Genomic DNA, 16,684 nt, shown 5'->3' with positions numbered 1-16,684 from the left:
AAACTTTTGAATTTCATCAAACCTAAGGTGCCATGAATTCTCATCACTGTCTTATTTTTAATTTTTTTTAACTTCTTTATTGGAGTATAATTGCTTTGCAATGGTATGTTCGTTTCTGCTGTATAACAAACTGAATCAGCTATACGTATACATATATCCCCATATACCCTCCCTCTTTCGTCTACCTCCAATCTCCCTATCCCACCCCTCTAGGTGGTCACAATGCACCCAGCTCATCTCCCTGTGCTATGCGGCTGCTTCCCACTAGCTATCTATTTTACATTCGGTAGTGTATATATGTCCATGCCACTCTCTCACTTCGTCGCAGCTTACCCTTCCCCCTTCCCATGTCCCCAAGTCCATTCTCTACGTCTGCGTCTTTATTCCTGTCTTGCCTCTAGGTTCTTCAGAACCATTTTTTTTTGTAGATTCCACATGTATGTGTTAGCATACGGTATTTGTTTTTCTCTTTCTGACTTACTTCACTCCGTATGACAGACTCTAGGTCCATCCACCTCACTACAAATAACTCAATTTTGTTTCTTTTTATGGCTGAGTAATATTCCATTGTATATATGTGCCACATCTTCTTTATCCATTCATCTGTCAATGGACGCTTAGGTTGCTTCCATGTCCTGGTTATTGTAAATAGTGCTGCAATGAACTGTGGTACATGACTCTTTTTGAATTATGCTTTTCTCCAGGTATATGCCCAGTAGTGAGATTGCTGGGTCATATGGCAGTTCTATTTTTAGTTTTTTAAGGAACCACCATACTGTTCTCCACAGTGGCTGTATCAATTTACATTCCCACCAACAGTGCAAGAGGGTTCCCTTTTCTCCACACCCTCTCCAGCATTTATTGTTTGTAGATTTTTTGATGCTGGCCATTCTGACTGGTGTAAGGTGATACCTCATTGTAGTTTTGATTTGCATTTCTCTAATGATTAGTGATGTTGAGCATCCTTTCATGTGTTTGTTGGCAATCTGTATATCTTCTTTGGACAAATGTCTATTTAGGTCTTCTGCCCATTTTTGGATTGGGTTGTTTTTTTTGATATTGAGCTGCATGAGCTGCCTGTATATTTTGGAGATTAATCCTTTGTCAGTTGCTTCATTTGCAAATATTTTCTCCCATTCTGAGGTTTCTCTTTTTGTCTTGTTTATGCTTTCCTTTGCTGTGCAAAAGCTTTTAAGTTTCATTAGGACCAATTTGTTTATTTTTATTTTTATTTCCATTTCACTAGGAGGTGGGTCAAAAAGGATCTTGCTGTGATTTATGTCATGGAGTGTTCTGCCTATGTTTTCCTCTAAGAGTTTGATAGTGTCTAGCCTTACATACAGGTCTTTAATCCATTTTGAGTTTATTTTTCTCTATGGTGTTACGGAGTGCTCTAATTTCATTCTTTTAAATGTAGCTGTCCAGTTTTCCCAGCACCACTTATTGAAGAGGCTGTCTTTTCTCCATTGTATATTCTTGCCTCCTTTATCAAAGCTAAGGTGACCATATGTGTGTGGGTTTATCTCTGGGCTTTCTATCCTGTTCCACTGATCTATATTTCTGTTTTTGTGCCAGTACCATACTGTCTTGATTACTGTAGCTTTGTAGTACAGTCTGAACTCCAGGAGTCTGACTCCTCCAGCTCCATTTTTCTTAAGATTGCTTTGGCTATTCGGAGTCTTTTGTGTTTCCATAGGAATTGTGAAATTTTTTGTTCTAGTTGTGTGAAAAATGCCACTGGTAGTTTGATAGGGATTGCATTGAATATGTAGATTGCTTTGGGTAATATAGTCATTTTCACAATGCTGATTCTTCCAATCAAAGAACATGGTATATCTCTCTATCTTTCTGTATCATCTTAAATTTCCTTCATCAGTATCTTATAGTTTTCTGCATACAGGTCTTTTGTCTCCTTAGGTAGGCTTATTCCTAGGTGTTTTATTCTTTTTGTTGCAATGGTAAATGGGAGTGTTTCCTTAATTTCTCTTTCAGATTTTTCATCATTAGTGTATAGGAATGCAAGAGATTTCTGTGCATTAATTTTGTATCCTGCTACTTTACCAAATTCACTGATTAGCTCTAGTAGTTTTCTGGGAGGATCTTTAGGATTCTCTATGTATAGTATCACATCATCTGCAAACAGTGACAGCTTTACTTCTTCTTTACCGATTTGGATTCCTTTTATTTCTTTTTCTTCTCTGATTGCTGTGGCTAAAACTTCCAAAACTATGTTGACTAACAGCAGTGAGAGTGGGCAACCTTGTCTTGTTCCTGATTTTAGTGGAAATGGTTTCAGTTTTTCACCATTGAGAACGATGTTGGCTGTGGGGTTGTCATATATGGCCTTTATTATGTTGAAGTAAGTTTCCTCTATGCCTACTTTCTAGAGGGTTTTTATCATAAATGGGTGTTGAATTGTGTCGAAAGCTTTTTCTGCATCTATTGAGATGATCATATGGTTTTTATTCTTCAGTTTGTTAATATGGTGTATCACATTGACTGATTTACATATAATGTAGAATCCTTGCATGATCAAGTGGGATAAACCCCACTTGATCATGGTGTATGATCCTTTTAATGTGCTGTTGGATTCTGTTTGCTAGTATTTTGTTGAGAATTTTTGCATCTATGTTCATCAGTGGTATTGGTCTGTAGTATTCTTTCTTTGTGACATCTTTGTCTGGTTTTGGTATCAGGGTGACGGTGGCCTCGTAGAATGAGTTTGGGAGTGTTCCTCCCTCTGCTATATTTCAGACGAGTTTGAGAAGGATAGGTGTTAGCTCTTCTCTACATGTTTGATAGAATTTGCCTGTGAAGCCATCTGGTCCTGGGCTTTTTTTGTTGGAAGATTTTTAACCACAGTTTCAATTTCAGTGCTTGTGACTGGTCTGTTTATATTTTCTATTTCTTCCTGGTTCAGTCTCAGAAGGTTGTGCTTTTCTAAGAATTTGTCCATTTCGTCCAGGTTGTCCATTTTATTGTCATATACTTGCTTGTAGTAATCTTTCATGTTCCTTTGTATTTCTGCAGCGTCAATTGTTACTTCTTCTGTTTCATTCTATTGATTTGAGTCTTTTCCCTTTTTCCTTGATGAGTCTGGCTAATGGTTTATCAATTTTGTTTACCTTCTCAAAGAACCAGCTTTTAGTTTTATTGTTCTTTGCTACCGTTTCCTCCGTTTCCTTTTCATTTATTTCTGTTCTGATCTTTATGATTTCTTTCCTTCTGCTAACTTTGGGGTTATTTTGTTCTTCTTTCTCCAATTGCTTTAGGTGTCAGTTTAGGTTGTTTATTTGAGTTTTTTGTTGTTTCTTGAGATAGGACTGTATTGCTATAAACTTCCCTCTTAGAACTACATTTTGTGCATCCCATAGGTTTTGGGTTATCGTGTTTTCATTGTCATTTGTTTCTAGGTATTTTTTATCTCCTCTTAGATTTCTTCAGTGGTCTCTTGGTTATTTAGTAGTGTACTGTTTAGCCTCCAATGTGTTTGCATGTTTTACAGTTTTTTTCCTGTAACTGATATCTAATCTTATAGCGCTGTGGTAAGAAAAGATACTTGATACGATTTCAATTTTCTTAAATTTATCAAGGCTTGATTTGTGAACCAAGATATGATCTACCCTGGAGAACGTTCCATGAGCACTTTAGAAGAATGTGTATTCTGTTGTTTTTGGATGAAATGTCCTATAAATATCAATTAAATCCATCTTGTTTAATATGTCACTTAAAGCTTGTGTTTCCTTATTTATTTTCATTTTGGATGATCTGTCCATTGGTGAAAGTGGGGTGTTAAAGTCCCCTACTATGACTATTACTGTCAATTTCCCCTTTTATGGCTGGTACCATTTGCCTTATGTATTGAGGTGCTCCTATGCAGGGTGCATAAATATTTACAATTGTTATATCTTCTTCTTGGATTGATCCCTTGATCATTATGTGGTGTCCTGCTTGTATCTTGTAATAAACAATTTTTATTTTAAAGACTATTTTGTCTGATATAAGAATTGCTACTCCAGCTTTCTTTTGATTTCCATTTGCATGGAATATCTTTTTCCAACCCCTCACTTTCAGTCTGTATGTGTCCCTGGGTCTGAAGTGGGTCTCTTGTAGACAGCATATATATGGGTCTTGATTTTGCATCCATTCAGCCAGTCTATGTCTTTTGGTGGGAGCATTTAATCCATTTACATTCAAGGTAATTATCGATATGTATGTTCCTATTACCATTTTCTTAATTGTTTTGGGTTTGTTATTGTAGGTCTTTTCCTTCTCTTGTGTTTCCTGCCTAGAGAAGTTCCTTTAGCATTTGTTCTAAAGCTGGTTTGGTGGTGCTGAATTCTCTTAGCTTTTGCTTGTCTGTAAAGGTTTTAATTTCTCCGTTGAATCTGAATGAGATCCTTGCTGGGTAGAGTAATCCTGGTTGTAGGTTTTTCCCTTTCATCACTTTAAATATGTCCTGCCACTCCTTTCTGGCTTGCAGTTTCTGCTGAAAGATCAGCTGTTAACCTCACGGGGATTCCCTTGTATGTTATTTGTTGCTTTTCCCTTGCTTCTTTTAATATTTTTTCTTTGTATTTAATGTTTGATAGTTTGATTAATATGTGTCTTGGCGTGGTTCTCCTTGGATTTATCCTGTATGGGACTCTGTGCTTCCTGGACTTGACTATTTCCTTTCCCATATTAGGGAAGTTTTCAACTATAATCTCTTCAAATATTTTCTCAGACCCTTTCTTTTTCTCTTCTTCTTCTGGGACCCCTATAATTTGAATGTTGGTGTGTTTAATGTTGTCCCAGAGGTCTCTGAGATTGTCCTCAATTCTCTTCATTCGTTTTTCTTTACTCTGCTCTGCGGTAGTTATTTCCACTATCTTATCTTCCAGGTCACTTATCCATCCTTCTGCCTCAGTTATTCTGCTACTGATTCCTTCTAGAAAATTTTTAATTTCATTTATTGTGTTGTTCATCAGTTTGTTTGCTCTTTAGTTCTTCTAGGTCCTTGTTAAACATTTCTTGTATTTTCTCCATTCTATTTCCAAGATTTTGGATCATCTTTACTATCATTACTCTGAATTCTTTTTCAGGTAGACTGCCTATTTCCTCTTCATTTGTTTGGTCTGGTGGGTTTTTACTTTGCTCCTTCATCTGATGTGTATTTCTCTGTCTTCTCATTTTGCTTAACTTACTGTGTTTGGGGTCTCCTTTTCACAGGCTGCAGGTTCGTAGTTCCCATTGTTTTGGGTTCTGCCCTCACTGGGTATGGTTGGTTCAGTGCGTTGTGTAGGTTTCCTGGTGGAGGGACTGGTGCCTGTGTTCTGATGGATGAGGCTGGATTTTGTCTTTCTGGTGGGCAGGACCGCATCCAGTGGTATGTTTTGGGGTGTCTGTGAACTTACTATGATTTTAGGCAGCCTCTCTGCTAATGGGTGGGGTTGTGTTCCTGTCTTGCTAGTTGTTTGGCATAGGGTGTCCAGCACTGGAGATGCTGGTCACTGAGTGGAGTGGGTCTTAGCGTTGAGATGGAGATCTCTGGGAGAGCTCTCGCCGATTGATATTATATGGGGTCAGTAGGTCTCCGGTGGACCAATGTCCTGAACTCGGTTCTCCCACCTCAGAGGCTCAGGCCTGACACCTGGCCGGAGCACCAAGACCCTGTCACCCAGACGGCTCAGAAGAAAAGGGAGAAAATAAAAAAATAATAAAGAAAGAAAATAATAAAATAAAGTTATTAACATAAAAAATTTAAAAATACATATTATTAAAATAAAAAATTTATAAAAAAAAAGAAGAGAGCAATCAAAACAATAAACAAATCCACCAATGATAACAAGCACTAAAAACGACACTAATAATAAACAGACAGATAGAACCCTAGGACAAATGGTAAAAGTAAACCTATACAGACAAAATCACACAAAGAAGTATACACATACACACTCCCAAAAAGAGAAAAAGGGAAAAAAATATATATGTATATATATAAAAAAAAGGAAGAGAGCCACCAAATCAATATACAAATCTACCAGTGATAATAAGCTCTAAATACTAAACTAGGTAAACATAAAACTAGAAACAAATTAGACGCAGAAAGCAAACCCCAAGTCTACAGTTGCTCCCAACGTCCACCGCCTCAGTTTTGGGATGATTCGTTGTCTATTCAGGTATTCCACAGACGCAGGGTACATCAAGTTGACTGTGGAGGTTTAATGCGCTGCTCCTGAGGCTGCACAGAGAGATTTCCCTTTCTCATCTTCGTTTGCACAGCTCCTGGGGTTTAGCTTTGGATTTGGCCTCGCCTCTGCACGTAGGTCACCCTCTGGCATCTGTTCTTCACCCAGACAGGAGCGGGTTAAAGGAGTAGTTGATTCAGGGGCTCTGGCTCACTCAGGCTGGGGGGAGGGAGGGGTATGGAATGCGGGGCGAGCCTGCGGAGGCAGAAGCCAAAATGTTGCAACAGCCTGAGGCACGCCGTGTGTTCTCCCGGGGAAGCTGTCCCTGGATCATGGGACCCTGGCAGTGGTGGGCTGCACAGGCTCCTGGGAGAGGAGGTGTGGATAGTGACCTGTGCTTGCACACAGGATTCTTGGTGGCTGCACCAACAGCGTTAGCATTCCATGCCCGTCTCTGGGGTCCAAGCTGATAGCCACGGCTTGCACCCATCTCTGGAGCTCGTTTAGGCAGTGCTCTGAATCCCCTCTCCTCACGCACCCCAAAACAATGGTCTCTTGCCTCTTTGGCAGGTCCAGACTTTTTCCCGGACTCCCTCCCGGCTAGCTGTGGCGCACTAGCCCCCTTCAGGCTGTGTTCACGCAGCCAACCCCAGTCCTGTCCCTGGAATCTGACCTCCAAAGCCTGAGCCTCAGCTCCCAGCCCCCACCCGCCCCGGCAGGTGAGCAGACAAGCCTCTCAGGCTGGTGAGTGCTGGTCGGCACTGATCCTCTGTGCGGGAATCTCTCCACTTTGCTCTCTGCACCCCTGTTGCTGCACTCTCCTCCGTGGCTCCGAAGCTTCCCTCCACACCCACCCCCCGTCTCCGCCAGTGAACGGGCTTCCTAGTGTGTGCAAACTTTTCCTCCTTCACAGCTCCCTCCCAGAGGTGCAGGTCCCATCCCTATTCTTTTGTCTCTGTTTTTCCTTTTTTCTTTTGCCCTACCAAGGTACGTGGGGAGTTTCTTGCCTTTTGGGAAGTCTAAGGTTTTCTGCCAGCATTCAGCAGGTGTTCTGTAGGAGTTGTTTCACATGTAGATATATTTTTGATGTATTTGTGGGGAGGAAAGTGATCTCCATGTCTTACTCCTCTGCCATCTTGAAGGTCCTCCCTGACACTTTCCTCATCACTGTTTTATATATCACTTAAAACACACACACACACAAAAACCTCCTGCTAATTTGAATGATACAATGCTTTCTCATTCCTTTGTTTGTAGTTACTGGAAAAGCCCTTGCAGACACAGATGTATTTGCTTCACTAATATCAGATTTATTCCCTGCTATTGTTTCCATACCATTTTACCTACACAGCAACTTTTGTTTCAATGTTGAATCATAATACAATCTTTCTGAAGACATTTTAGAAGGCAGTAAAGTTCAACACATGTATTACCAACAAGTGCAGAACTCAACCGAAGTACAGCATGAACGACTTTGACCAGGTTTGGCTAGCACAAATGGTGACAACTACATCCTGCCTCTCGTTGGGCCTACAGCAATTATAAGATGCTATCAACTGGAGAAGCAACCCTATTTCCAAAATGTCAAAATACAAAAAAATGTGTATCTTTAAATCATTGAAATATGGCAACGTAAAGTCTGTATATATCATCATTCAACTAGTATCAATACATGTTAATACACTGAAAAACTTTTGCACTACTCAATGTAACAACATGTTTGGGTTTTAGGCCCTCCCTAGGTACTAGGGAATAAAAATCTGACTAAATCATAATCTTTGCCCTTTAGTATCATGAAGGCAACCAACACAGAAAGAAATATTTATAATACAAAATAAGAAGAGCCATAATGGAAGTAAGACAAAGTGCTATGGGAAAAGAAGAGGGAATGATTAATGCTGCTTAGGGGAACTGCATTACTATTTTGTAACATAATATTCATTACTCAATTTTCAAGGATATAATAACTTCATTTTTATGTGCTCCAACTCTAGGAAATTTCTTGAATTTAACTTGGGTTCTCAGACATTACTACTCTTTGATTTACTATTTAAATATGTAAAAACAAGTACAAAAACTTTTCTAGACAGAAATGTCAAACTCATATCAATTACGGGCAATTTAAAGTTTAGGGTATTTAAGGCAAAGTTTTCTTTAAATTTTAAATAATAAAATTATTTAAGGGAGACAATAATCTTAAATAATATAAAAATCACTAAGTAACTTATTTAAAAAGAAATTTTAACAATAATTAAAAACTCACTCTAGTCTTTCAACAGTGCTAGAAAAATTGGATGTCTGTATACAAAAATAATAATAATAAAGAACCTTGATTCATAGCTACAAAAATAAACCCAAAACAGATGATTTACCTAAATGTGAAAAACTAAAACTATAAAATTTCTAGAAGAAAACAGAGAATAAAGTCTTTGTGACCCTGATTAGGTAATTTTTTTAGATATGACACCAAAATCCCAATCTACAAAATAAAAAGTGATAAATGAGACTTCATCAAAATTGAGTGAAAAAATCAATCACAGATTGGGAGAAAATATTTGCAAATCACCTGCCTGATAAAAGACTTTAATATAAAATATATAAAGAACTCTTCAAGAAGATATAAAGATGCTCAACATCATTAGGCATTAGGGAAATGCAAATCAAAACCACAATGAGATACCGTTTCACATCCAGTAGGATGGTAAAACCAGAAAAACTGACAAAACCAAATAATGACAAGGATGTGGAGCAACCAGAACTCTCATACATTCCTGGTGGGAATGCAAAATGGTACAGCCACTTTGAAAATTGGTTTGGAAGTTTCTTATAAAGTTTAAAATATGCTTACCAAATAATCCTGTGATCCCACTCCTAGGTATTTACCCAAGTGAAATGAAAACCTATGTTCCCACAAAAACCTGTATACAAATGTTCATAGTAGCTTTATGCATAATCATCAGAAATTGGAAACAACTCAAATGTAGCTCCAGTGGAGGATGGATAAACAAACTGTGGTACATCCATACAATGCAATACTACTTGGAAATAAAAGGGACAAACTCCACATTCACAATGACATGAATGAATCTCAAATGCATATGTTAAGTGAAAGAAACCAGACTCAAAAGACTACATACTGAATGACTGCATTTATATGACATTCTTGTAAAAGGGATACAAAATAGATCAGTGGGTGCCAGGGGGGTGGGATCTGACCACAAAGAGGTACTGATCAGGGCATAATGGGGTGATGGAACTGTTCTATATCTTAATTATCATAGGAGACACATACATAACTGTATACATTTGTCAAAACCTACAAAAATTTACACTAAAAAAGATGAATTTTAATGTATGTAAGTTACATCTTATTTTTTACAAAATTCATTACCAAATTAGAAAAATGACTTAAAATTAAAGGAACAACATATTTTGCCTAGCTCAAACTTAACATAAACAATCAGTGTCCACTTTGGGTTACTTCTACATAAGGAAAGAATTCTAAAAGAATACAATGTAATTTACCAGGAAAGATAAATGTCTAGACTTAAAACAGCAGTATAAATAAAATAAACTAGTAAACCTATTCCTTCAAATTTATTGAAACCTGAGTGGCAGATATCCCTGTTTATGAAAACCCTGCCTTTTGACTAAGAACTACGGACGCAGGGCGGCTGGTGGAAATGGCCACTTTGTTCAAATGCGAAAGGTGGACTCCATGAAACGAAGAGTACAAAGTATGGTGCTAAGTAAATACAGGACAAGTGGTAAACCAACAACAGCAACAAAACAAACAAAAAACTTTTTGTTAGAATTTGAAAATAACAAATTTAGTTAAAGCAATTCCTACTGCTGTTTGTTTCTCAAAAGCAAACCAGTTGCTTAGACACATGCCTCTTTCTAACATGAGACGTGCTGACATTCAGCACATTTTATGAAAAGGGACAAATGAATGAAATGTTTAGCTAGAAAAACTTGTCATCACCAAGTGGACATGTGACTTTTAAGCTTTAGTAACTGCTTCACTATCCTCTGTAATTATAGAATTGAGTTTCCATCATTTTTTAAATTATTAATGATATTTTGAGGTAAGTTTTGCTTTAAACTTTTATACATTTTTGTCAGTTAAAAAAAAAAACCACAAATGGATTATTCTTGAGATGGCATTCAAGTCCACTTTCTGCCGTAAAGTGCTCTATTTATTTTGACATAAAACATTCTGAAGGTAGAGATAGATCCAAAAAAGGAAACACCAAAAAAGTTATATTTTATGACATGGGGTTTTATTAGACAAAGTTAAACTTTTGGGGGTGAGCCCTGAATGAGGAATTTAAAAATCAAGAGCAGCATTTCTACTCTGACACAGCGTAACCACATCAGCTTAGGCCAGTCTGCTAGCTTGCTGAGTCTCAGTTTCTTTAACTGTAAAATGAGGCATTGGATTAGGTTTTTAAAAAAGATTGTCTATGATAAACTGAACACACAAATATTGATCTGACACAGTGCTTTGAGAACCTTTGTGAGGTGTTTATTGATAGTTTCTTGGGAAAAAATCACTATTGCCTTTGTACTCAAGAATTGGTTTTCTTTAAAGGAAGAAAACAGAAAAGCCTAGGCCTCAGTTGTATGGATATGCTGAAATAGAACTCCAACTCTCTCTTAATTATCATGACACCTTTTCAAATGAACAAGCATTTCTAAAGATGACCATGCTGATTAAAGAGTAGACAAGTTAAGTCAGCCCTGCCCAGGGTACAGTGGCTTTCTTCATCAGCAAACTGGCTTCCTTTAGCATCTTCCTTACTTTCTTTACCAAATTGTTGAAACTGACATTAAGACCAAGAACCATGGAACAAAAGAAAAAATTCCCTTATTTTTCCTCTTGCCTCTTTTCCACCATTTTAATGCATTTGGGAATCTACCCACTAGCCAGCAGTATCATCCATCCTTTAGAACCCTGACGTATATGCTCCTAACTGATCTATTTTCCTGTCATTACTTTTCAGCCCCTGAGTTTTGAAACCAAGAAAAGCTACACCTTAAAAGTGGAGGGAGCCAATCCTCACCTAGAGATGCGTTTTCTGAACCTAGGTCCATTTCAGGACACAACCACAGTGCACATCAGTGTGGAAGATGTGGATGAGCCCCCTGTGTTTGAACCTGGCTTTTATTTTGTGGAGGTACCTGAAGATGTGGCAATTGGAACAACCATACAGATCATTTCTGCCAAGGATCCAGATGTGACCAACAACTCAATCAGGTTTTTCTACACATTTCACCTTATCCTTATATCCTGGAATCTTCCCTCACCTAATTTTCTAGCACTTTTTCTCTGCTTCTTCCATCTCTGGACACTCTCCTATTTCTTTAAATTCTTTTTTCTTAAATAACATGGACTCTTCATGTTATTTAGAAATGAAGTACCATTATGTCTACAACTCACTGTCAGCTGGTTCGGCAACACACATACACACACCTCTCAATTCTCAGTTGTGGCCTTACTGACATTTGGGGGTGGATAATTCTGTGTTGAGGGAGCTGCCTCTTCGATGTATTGTACAATGTTTAGCAGCATCTCTGGCCTCTACCTACAAAATGCTAGTAGCACCCCCTGAGTTGTAACAATCTAAAAAGTCCCCAGATATTGCCAAATAGACAGATATATAGATGTCAAAACATTAAAAATCGTTGAATCTTAGTGGTGAATATAAAGGTGATTACTGTACATTCTTTTAATTTTTATGAACCTTTGACATTTTTACTTTAAAAAATGGAAAAAATAACATATATAAACACGTATTTCCATATACTATACAAAGAACAGACACAGAAACTACTACTGTTGTCAACAGCTTTGATGCCACGTAGACTGGCTTTCTATTGCAAGCCCACATAACAGCCTCTCCAAAGTACGTTTGAACATCAAGATTCCAACCTAGATGCTTCCCCCTCAGGAGGGGTAGAGAGCTGCTCTTACAGCCATGGCCATCTCCTGTCGACTATGGAACCAAAGTGCAAACAGCTGGTGGACAGACTGACACTTCAACCTTCCAGAGCAACTGCCAAGCCTCTGAAGCCTGACACAAAAGATCAGGATTCCAAGGCTGTTTGAGACCATCTGTCACATTAATTGTTGAAAGCCACACAAATGGGTCTAGGGCTTTAGTGCAGACAGCACATTTTAAACACACCCCGATTCATCAAAGGCCTTTTCTGTCAGCCGGTTACTTTCCTCACCTGGTGTCACTTTGTATTTAATGAAAATGTGCTTTTGCAGTTTAATAAAGATGGTTCTCTCCTGAGTTTAACTAGACTGGGGGAAATCTGCTTCCTCTAACCTATTAGCACACATTTTACATTTTCAGGCATTCAAATGGCTAAAATTATTTTGCCTGAATTCTGATATTTGATTTTTAGAAGAAAACTAATCTTTATGAGCTATAACAATTTTATAGAAGTGATATTTCAACCTTAAGCTTTTTAAATGTATAACAGAAGTTAGTGGAATCATATTATCCCCAAAACAACAACACAAATGAAACCAATTCTACTATAAATTTATATTTGTAATATAAATATTATATTTATATCAGAAGCCAAGAATATATATCTATCTTCTGATTAATCTATTCATATCAGAGACACTACTGTGGGAAAAAACTCTAGAGAATAAAACTTTATGGAGGGAAAGTGTTTGAAATAAAACAAGCACAGTTTGAAAAAAATCAGATCTCATTTCTAAAAGAGTCAATCAGAATATCCAGTGGATGCTTCCACATCTTCTTTCCAGATTCTGATTCTGGACTCCTACATGGTAAGCACTGGAAATATGATTTTGTCAGGAGTCACACTACTAAATGACAAGTAAAAGAGACTGAAAGCAGTCAAGAAACAAGGAAATTCTCACACACACACACACACACACACACACACACCCCTAGAGTGAACGTGCACTATTCAGGACTAAAGTCGTTATCTCAACACGTATCTAGGAAGGAAAGAGAAACACCCGCAGGCCCAGACCCACTGCTGGCACGGAGCAAAATGAGGATGCGAAACGAGGGCCTCCTGTCTGGCTGCCAGAAACTGCTGCTTCAGATGATGTGCTACTGAAAACTGTCAGCTGGCTGGCACGGCGCTGATGCCGTTAGCGTCAGGGAGGTCTATAGTGGGGTGCCTGTGTAGTCCAGTACACCCCAGCCAGGAGGAGTCCAAGAGTGAACAGGCGGGAGGCATAGAGCAGGGCCCACTGGGCTTCTTCCAGGGCAGGGTTCTAGGTCTTGAAAGAGAAACGGGCAAGAACAAGGCAACAGCCACAGGCCTGGAGGTAACAAGATAAGCGTTCAGGCACAGGGGATAGAGCGGAATTCCACTTATCATAACTAGAGATAATCGTCCCTCTGCATTTCGGTTGGAAAGAAGGAACAGAATTCATATTGTGAGACAGAGTCTCTGACCCTTTGTACTGCCCCACAGGAACAAAGAATGGCCTCTGGAGCCAAGCAGAACACCAGGGGTCCTGGATACTGAGAAGGAAAAGCACCTAGAAGTCAAATCTCTGGCTATTACTTAATAAACCCATTTGGAAAGTACTTTCCTACATTATCTTTCACCAAATTGCTTGTTTTCTCCTTATTTATCCTATAAAAGTTATTTTCTTTTAAAAATAATTTGAATATGCCATATGCCGCTTGTCTATCTTGTGCATTTTTGGTAAAAATAAATGAGGTTCACATTCCTAAAAAGAAAGTGCATATTAAATCACTCAAAAAACAACATACCACCTGAGGTTCAAATGCTATGGATAAAAAGGTCACTGAACTTTTTAAAAAGATTATCAGGACTTTTATAATCTCATTTCTGGAAAGTTTATGGTGTGTTCAGGCATATAAGCTGGTCATCATTTATTAGTAAAGCCCAAAACTAAGTCTCCAGATTTAGTTATATGTACATGAAAAATACAGTGTTTGGATCACCTAAATTTTTAATAAATGCTCAAGGAATTTCTAGCAAGCAGGAAACTGAACCATTAGGCAACTGAAACAGGCTCCTCCTCGTATGGAAACAGCCTGTCCCCCTGTGCCTTCCTAGAGTGTGTGTGGATTTAGGGAGCCTGTCCATGACACCCTACCTCCAAAATCACTCCTAAATTCAGAGAATGTCCTCAGCCAAGTAAACAAGCAGGGAGCTCAACGAACACCAGCTATTGTTCGCTGAAGGCAGTTTTGTATGTGTATGTTATGCCTATTCTGCCCACAGTAGGTGAGAATATTATGGTTAGAGAAAGGAAAACCACCTACGTAATTCACTAGCGTGTCCCAGCTTCCTCATTTTCTATCTGTATCTACGCCTTTAAATTTGTTCTCTTGACTCCTGAAAATTGGCCCAGTGTCCCATTCAGAGTAATGAATGCTATTATTGCCTCAATTCAGGCCCCGCGTGGGAAATGGAAGAGGAATTCCACTTGAGGGAGGCTTCTCTGAGGCAGGCTCGCAGCGGTTCCTCGCAGTGTGTCAGCGGGCAGTACTGTCACGGGTTCCGTCAGTTATTTCCATCACTCCATCTCCCCTGCCATCTGTGACATTTGCTACGGCGTTGTCGGTTTGAATGCAGGAAGCTGGTTCATCATAGGCTGCCTCTCCCCTCAGCATTATGCCTACAGCTTGGAGAGCTGCCAACAGGGTTACGGCTCTGTGGGCTGAATGGCTGGCTTTTCTCCTGTTTGGGGAGCTGAAAGAAAAGACTGTCAGGAGCCAACCAGTATTTTTTTTCTAAGATAAATTCAAATCTTAAAATAGCCAGTAAACTTTAAAACTAAATCACTAATTATACCTAAAAAAAACCGCTCCAGTTAATTTTAAGTTAACTTTGTAGGCATGTGTTTATTCTTTATTAAATAGTCAACTGTTGGCTATCATGGCTTAATCTATCTTCAAAAAAGAGTTACGGCTTTGTTTCCTGAAACAATCTCATACGTTCCATATGCCTAGGTTTGATTCCCAGACGTGCAACCTTGGGCAAATGTCTTAACCTTTCCATGCTCCAGTTTTCTCACCTGTAAAATGGGGATGATAACAGTACCTACCTCATAGGTTTATTGTGGGGATTATATGAGTCAATACAGGTAAGATGTTTAGAGCAGTGCCTGGCTACAGTAACAGTGTCAGAAGCAGAGAGAAGCATTACTTTACTTATTTAAATTTCCCAACACTTGGAGAGTTAGAACTGAAATGTTTCCAACTTCTCCAGCCTTTAGTGGTCATCTTTCCCTTTAATTCCTAATTCTCTGAACAGTCATCCTGAATTTCTGTAGGAAAAAATACATACTCGAAACAAAATACTTTACCAAATAATACATATACTGGTATATACTGTATATATATATCTATTTATATATATTGAAACAAAAGTTTTACCATCAATATTTACCCTTACTGGAATACAGTCTGGCATACATATACATGTTCTTTCTACACTAGTCATAACCCACCATATTTATTTCAGATTGAAAAACAATGCACTAAAGTAAAGAAATGACTTACTCCCACCAAATGGGCAGTATTTCCCAGTTTCAACAACTTTAAGATAGAGACTGCAATTGCCGGCAACTTTTTTTGGCCATGCCGTGCAGCTTGTGGGATCTTAGTTCCCTGACCAGGGACTGAACCTGGGCCCTCGGCAGTGAAAGCCCGGAGTCCTAACCACTGGACCACCAGGGAATTCTGCTGGCAACTTTTTTTAAAATTAATTTTTACTGGATTATAGTTGATTTACAATGTTGTGTTAGTTTCAGGTTTACAGCAAAGTGAATCAGTTATACATATACATATATCCACTCTTTTAGATTCTATTCCCATATAGGAGAGTTCCCTGTGCTATACAGTAGGTTCTTATTAGTTATCTATTTTATATATAGTAGTGTGTATATGTCAATCCCAAACTCCCCACCGCTTCCTCCTTGATAACCGTAAGTTTGTTTTCTACATCTGTGACTCTATTTCTGTTTTGAAAATAGGTTCGTTTGCACCCGCTGGCAACTTTAAATGGAATTTTGAACCCAATATGTTACAATAGCTTATATATATATATATATATATATATATATATATATATATATATATATAATATATAAGAAATAGCATCATTTATATATAATTCACAGTATATTACATATATATACAATAGTTTATATATAAACACATATATGTTTCAAATCTTACTGTTAGCTGCAAATTATTAGCTGTGTAACTGTATGAAAGTGACTTAACTTCTCTAAGTCCTAGTTTCCTGTTAGGTGAGATAATACCTACGTCCCAGAGATGCTGTAGAACTTAAAAAGAAGCTATAGATAAATACAGCCCATCCTGAGCTCTCCACAGACTGGCCTGTAACTTGCAACACTGTGCCTTCTAGAATTGCAGTTTCTCTGCTATTCCCGAGTAAACGCAAGTTCAGAAACCCCATTAAAGGCTCTGGCCTAGAGTTTCCTCTTGCTCCTGTCTTTGTCACCCAAC

General features: G+C 38.3%; 1 protein-coding gene across 2 annotated transcripts in view; it reads left to right on the top strand.

Moving 5' to 3' along the window:
- CDH20 (cadherin 20) overlaps nt 1-16,684 on the top strand; it is a 200,631-nt gene that overhangs the window by 158,834 nt on the left and 25,113 nt on the right. For both annotated transcript variants that reach the window (XM_007191997.2, XM_007191998.2), the window contains one exon: nt 11,177-11,430. In XM_007191997.2, coding sequence (XP_007192059.2) covers nt 11,177-11,430 — 254 coding nt within the window. The remainder of the gene's footprint in view (nt 1-11,176; nt 11,431-16,684) is intronic.

The sequence above is a fragment of the Balaenoptera acutorostrata genome, chromosome 13, assembly GCF_949987535.1.
Source record: "Balaenoptera acutorostrata chromosome 13, mBalAcu1.1, whole genome shotgun sequence".
In the NCBI taxonomy this organism is placed as follows: domain Eukaryota; kingdom Metazoa; phylum Chordata; class Mammalia; order Artiodactyla; family Balaenopteridae; genus Balaenoptera; species Balaenoptera acutorostrata.
Note: the sequence above shows the minus strand (reverse complement) of the source record. Positions and strands in the feature narration are given on the sequence as shown.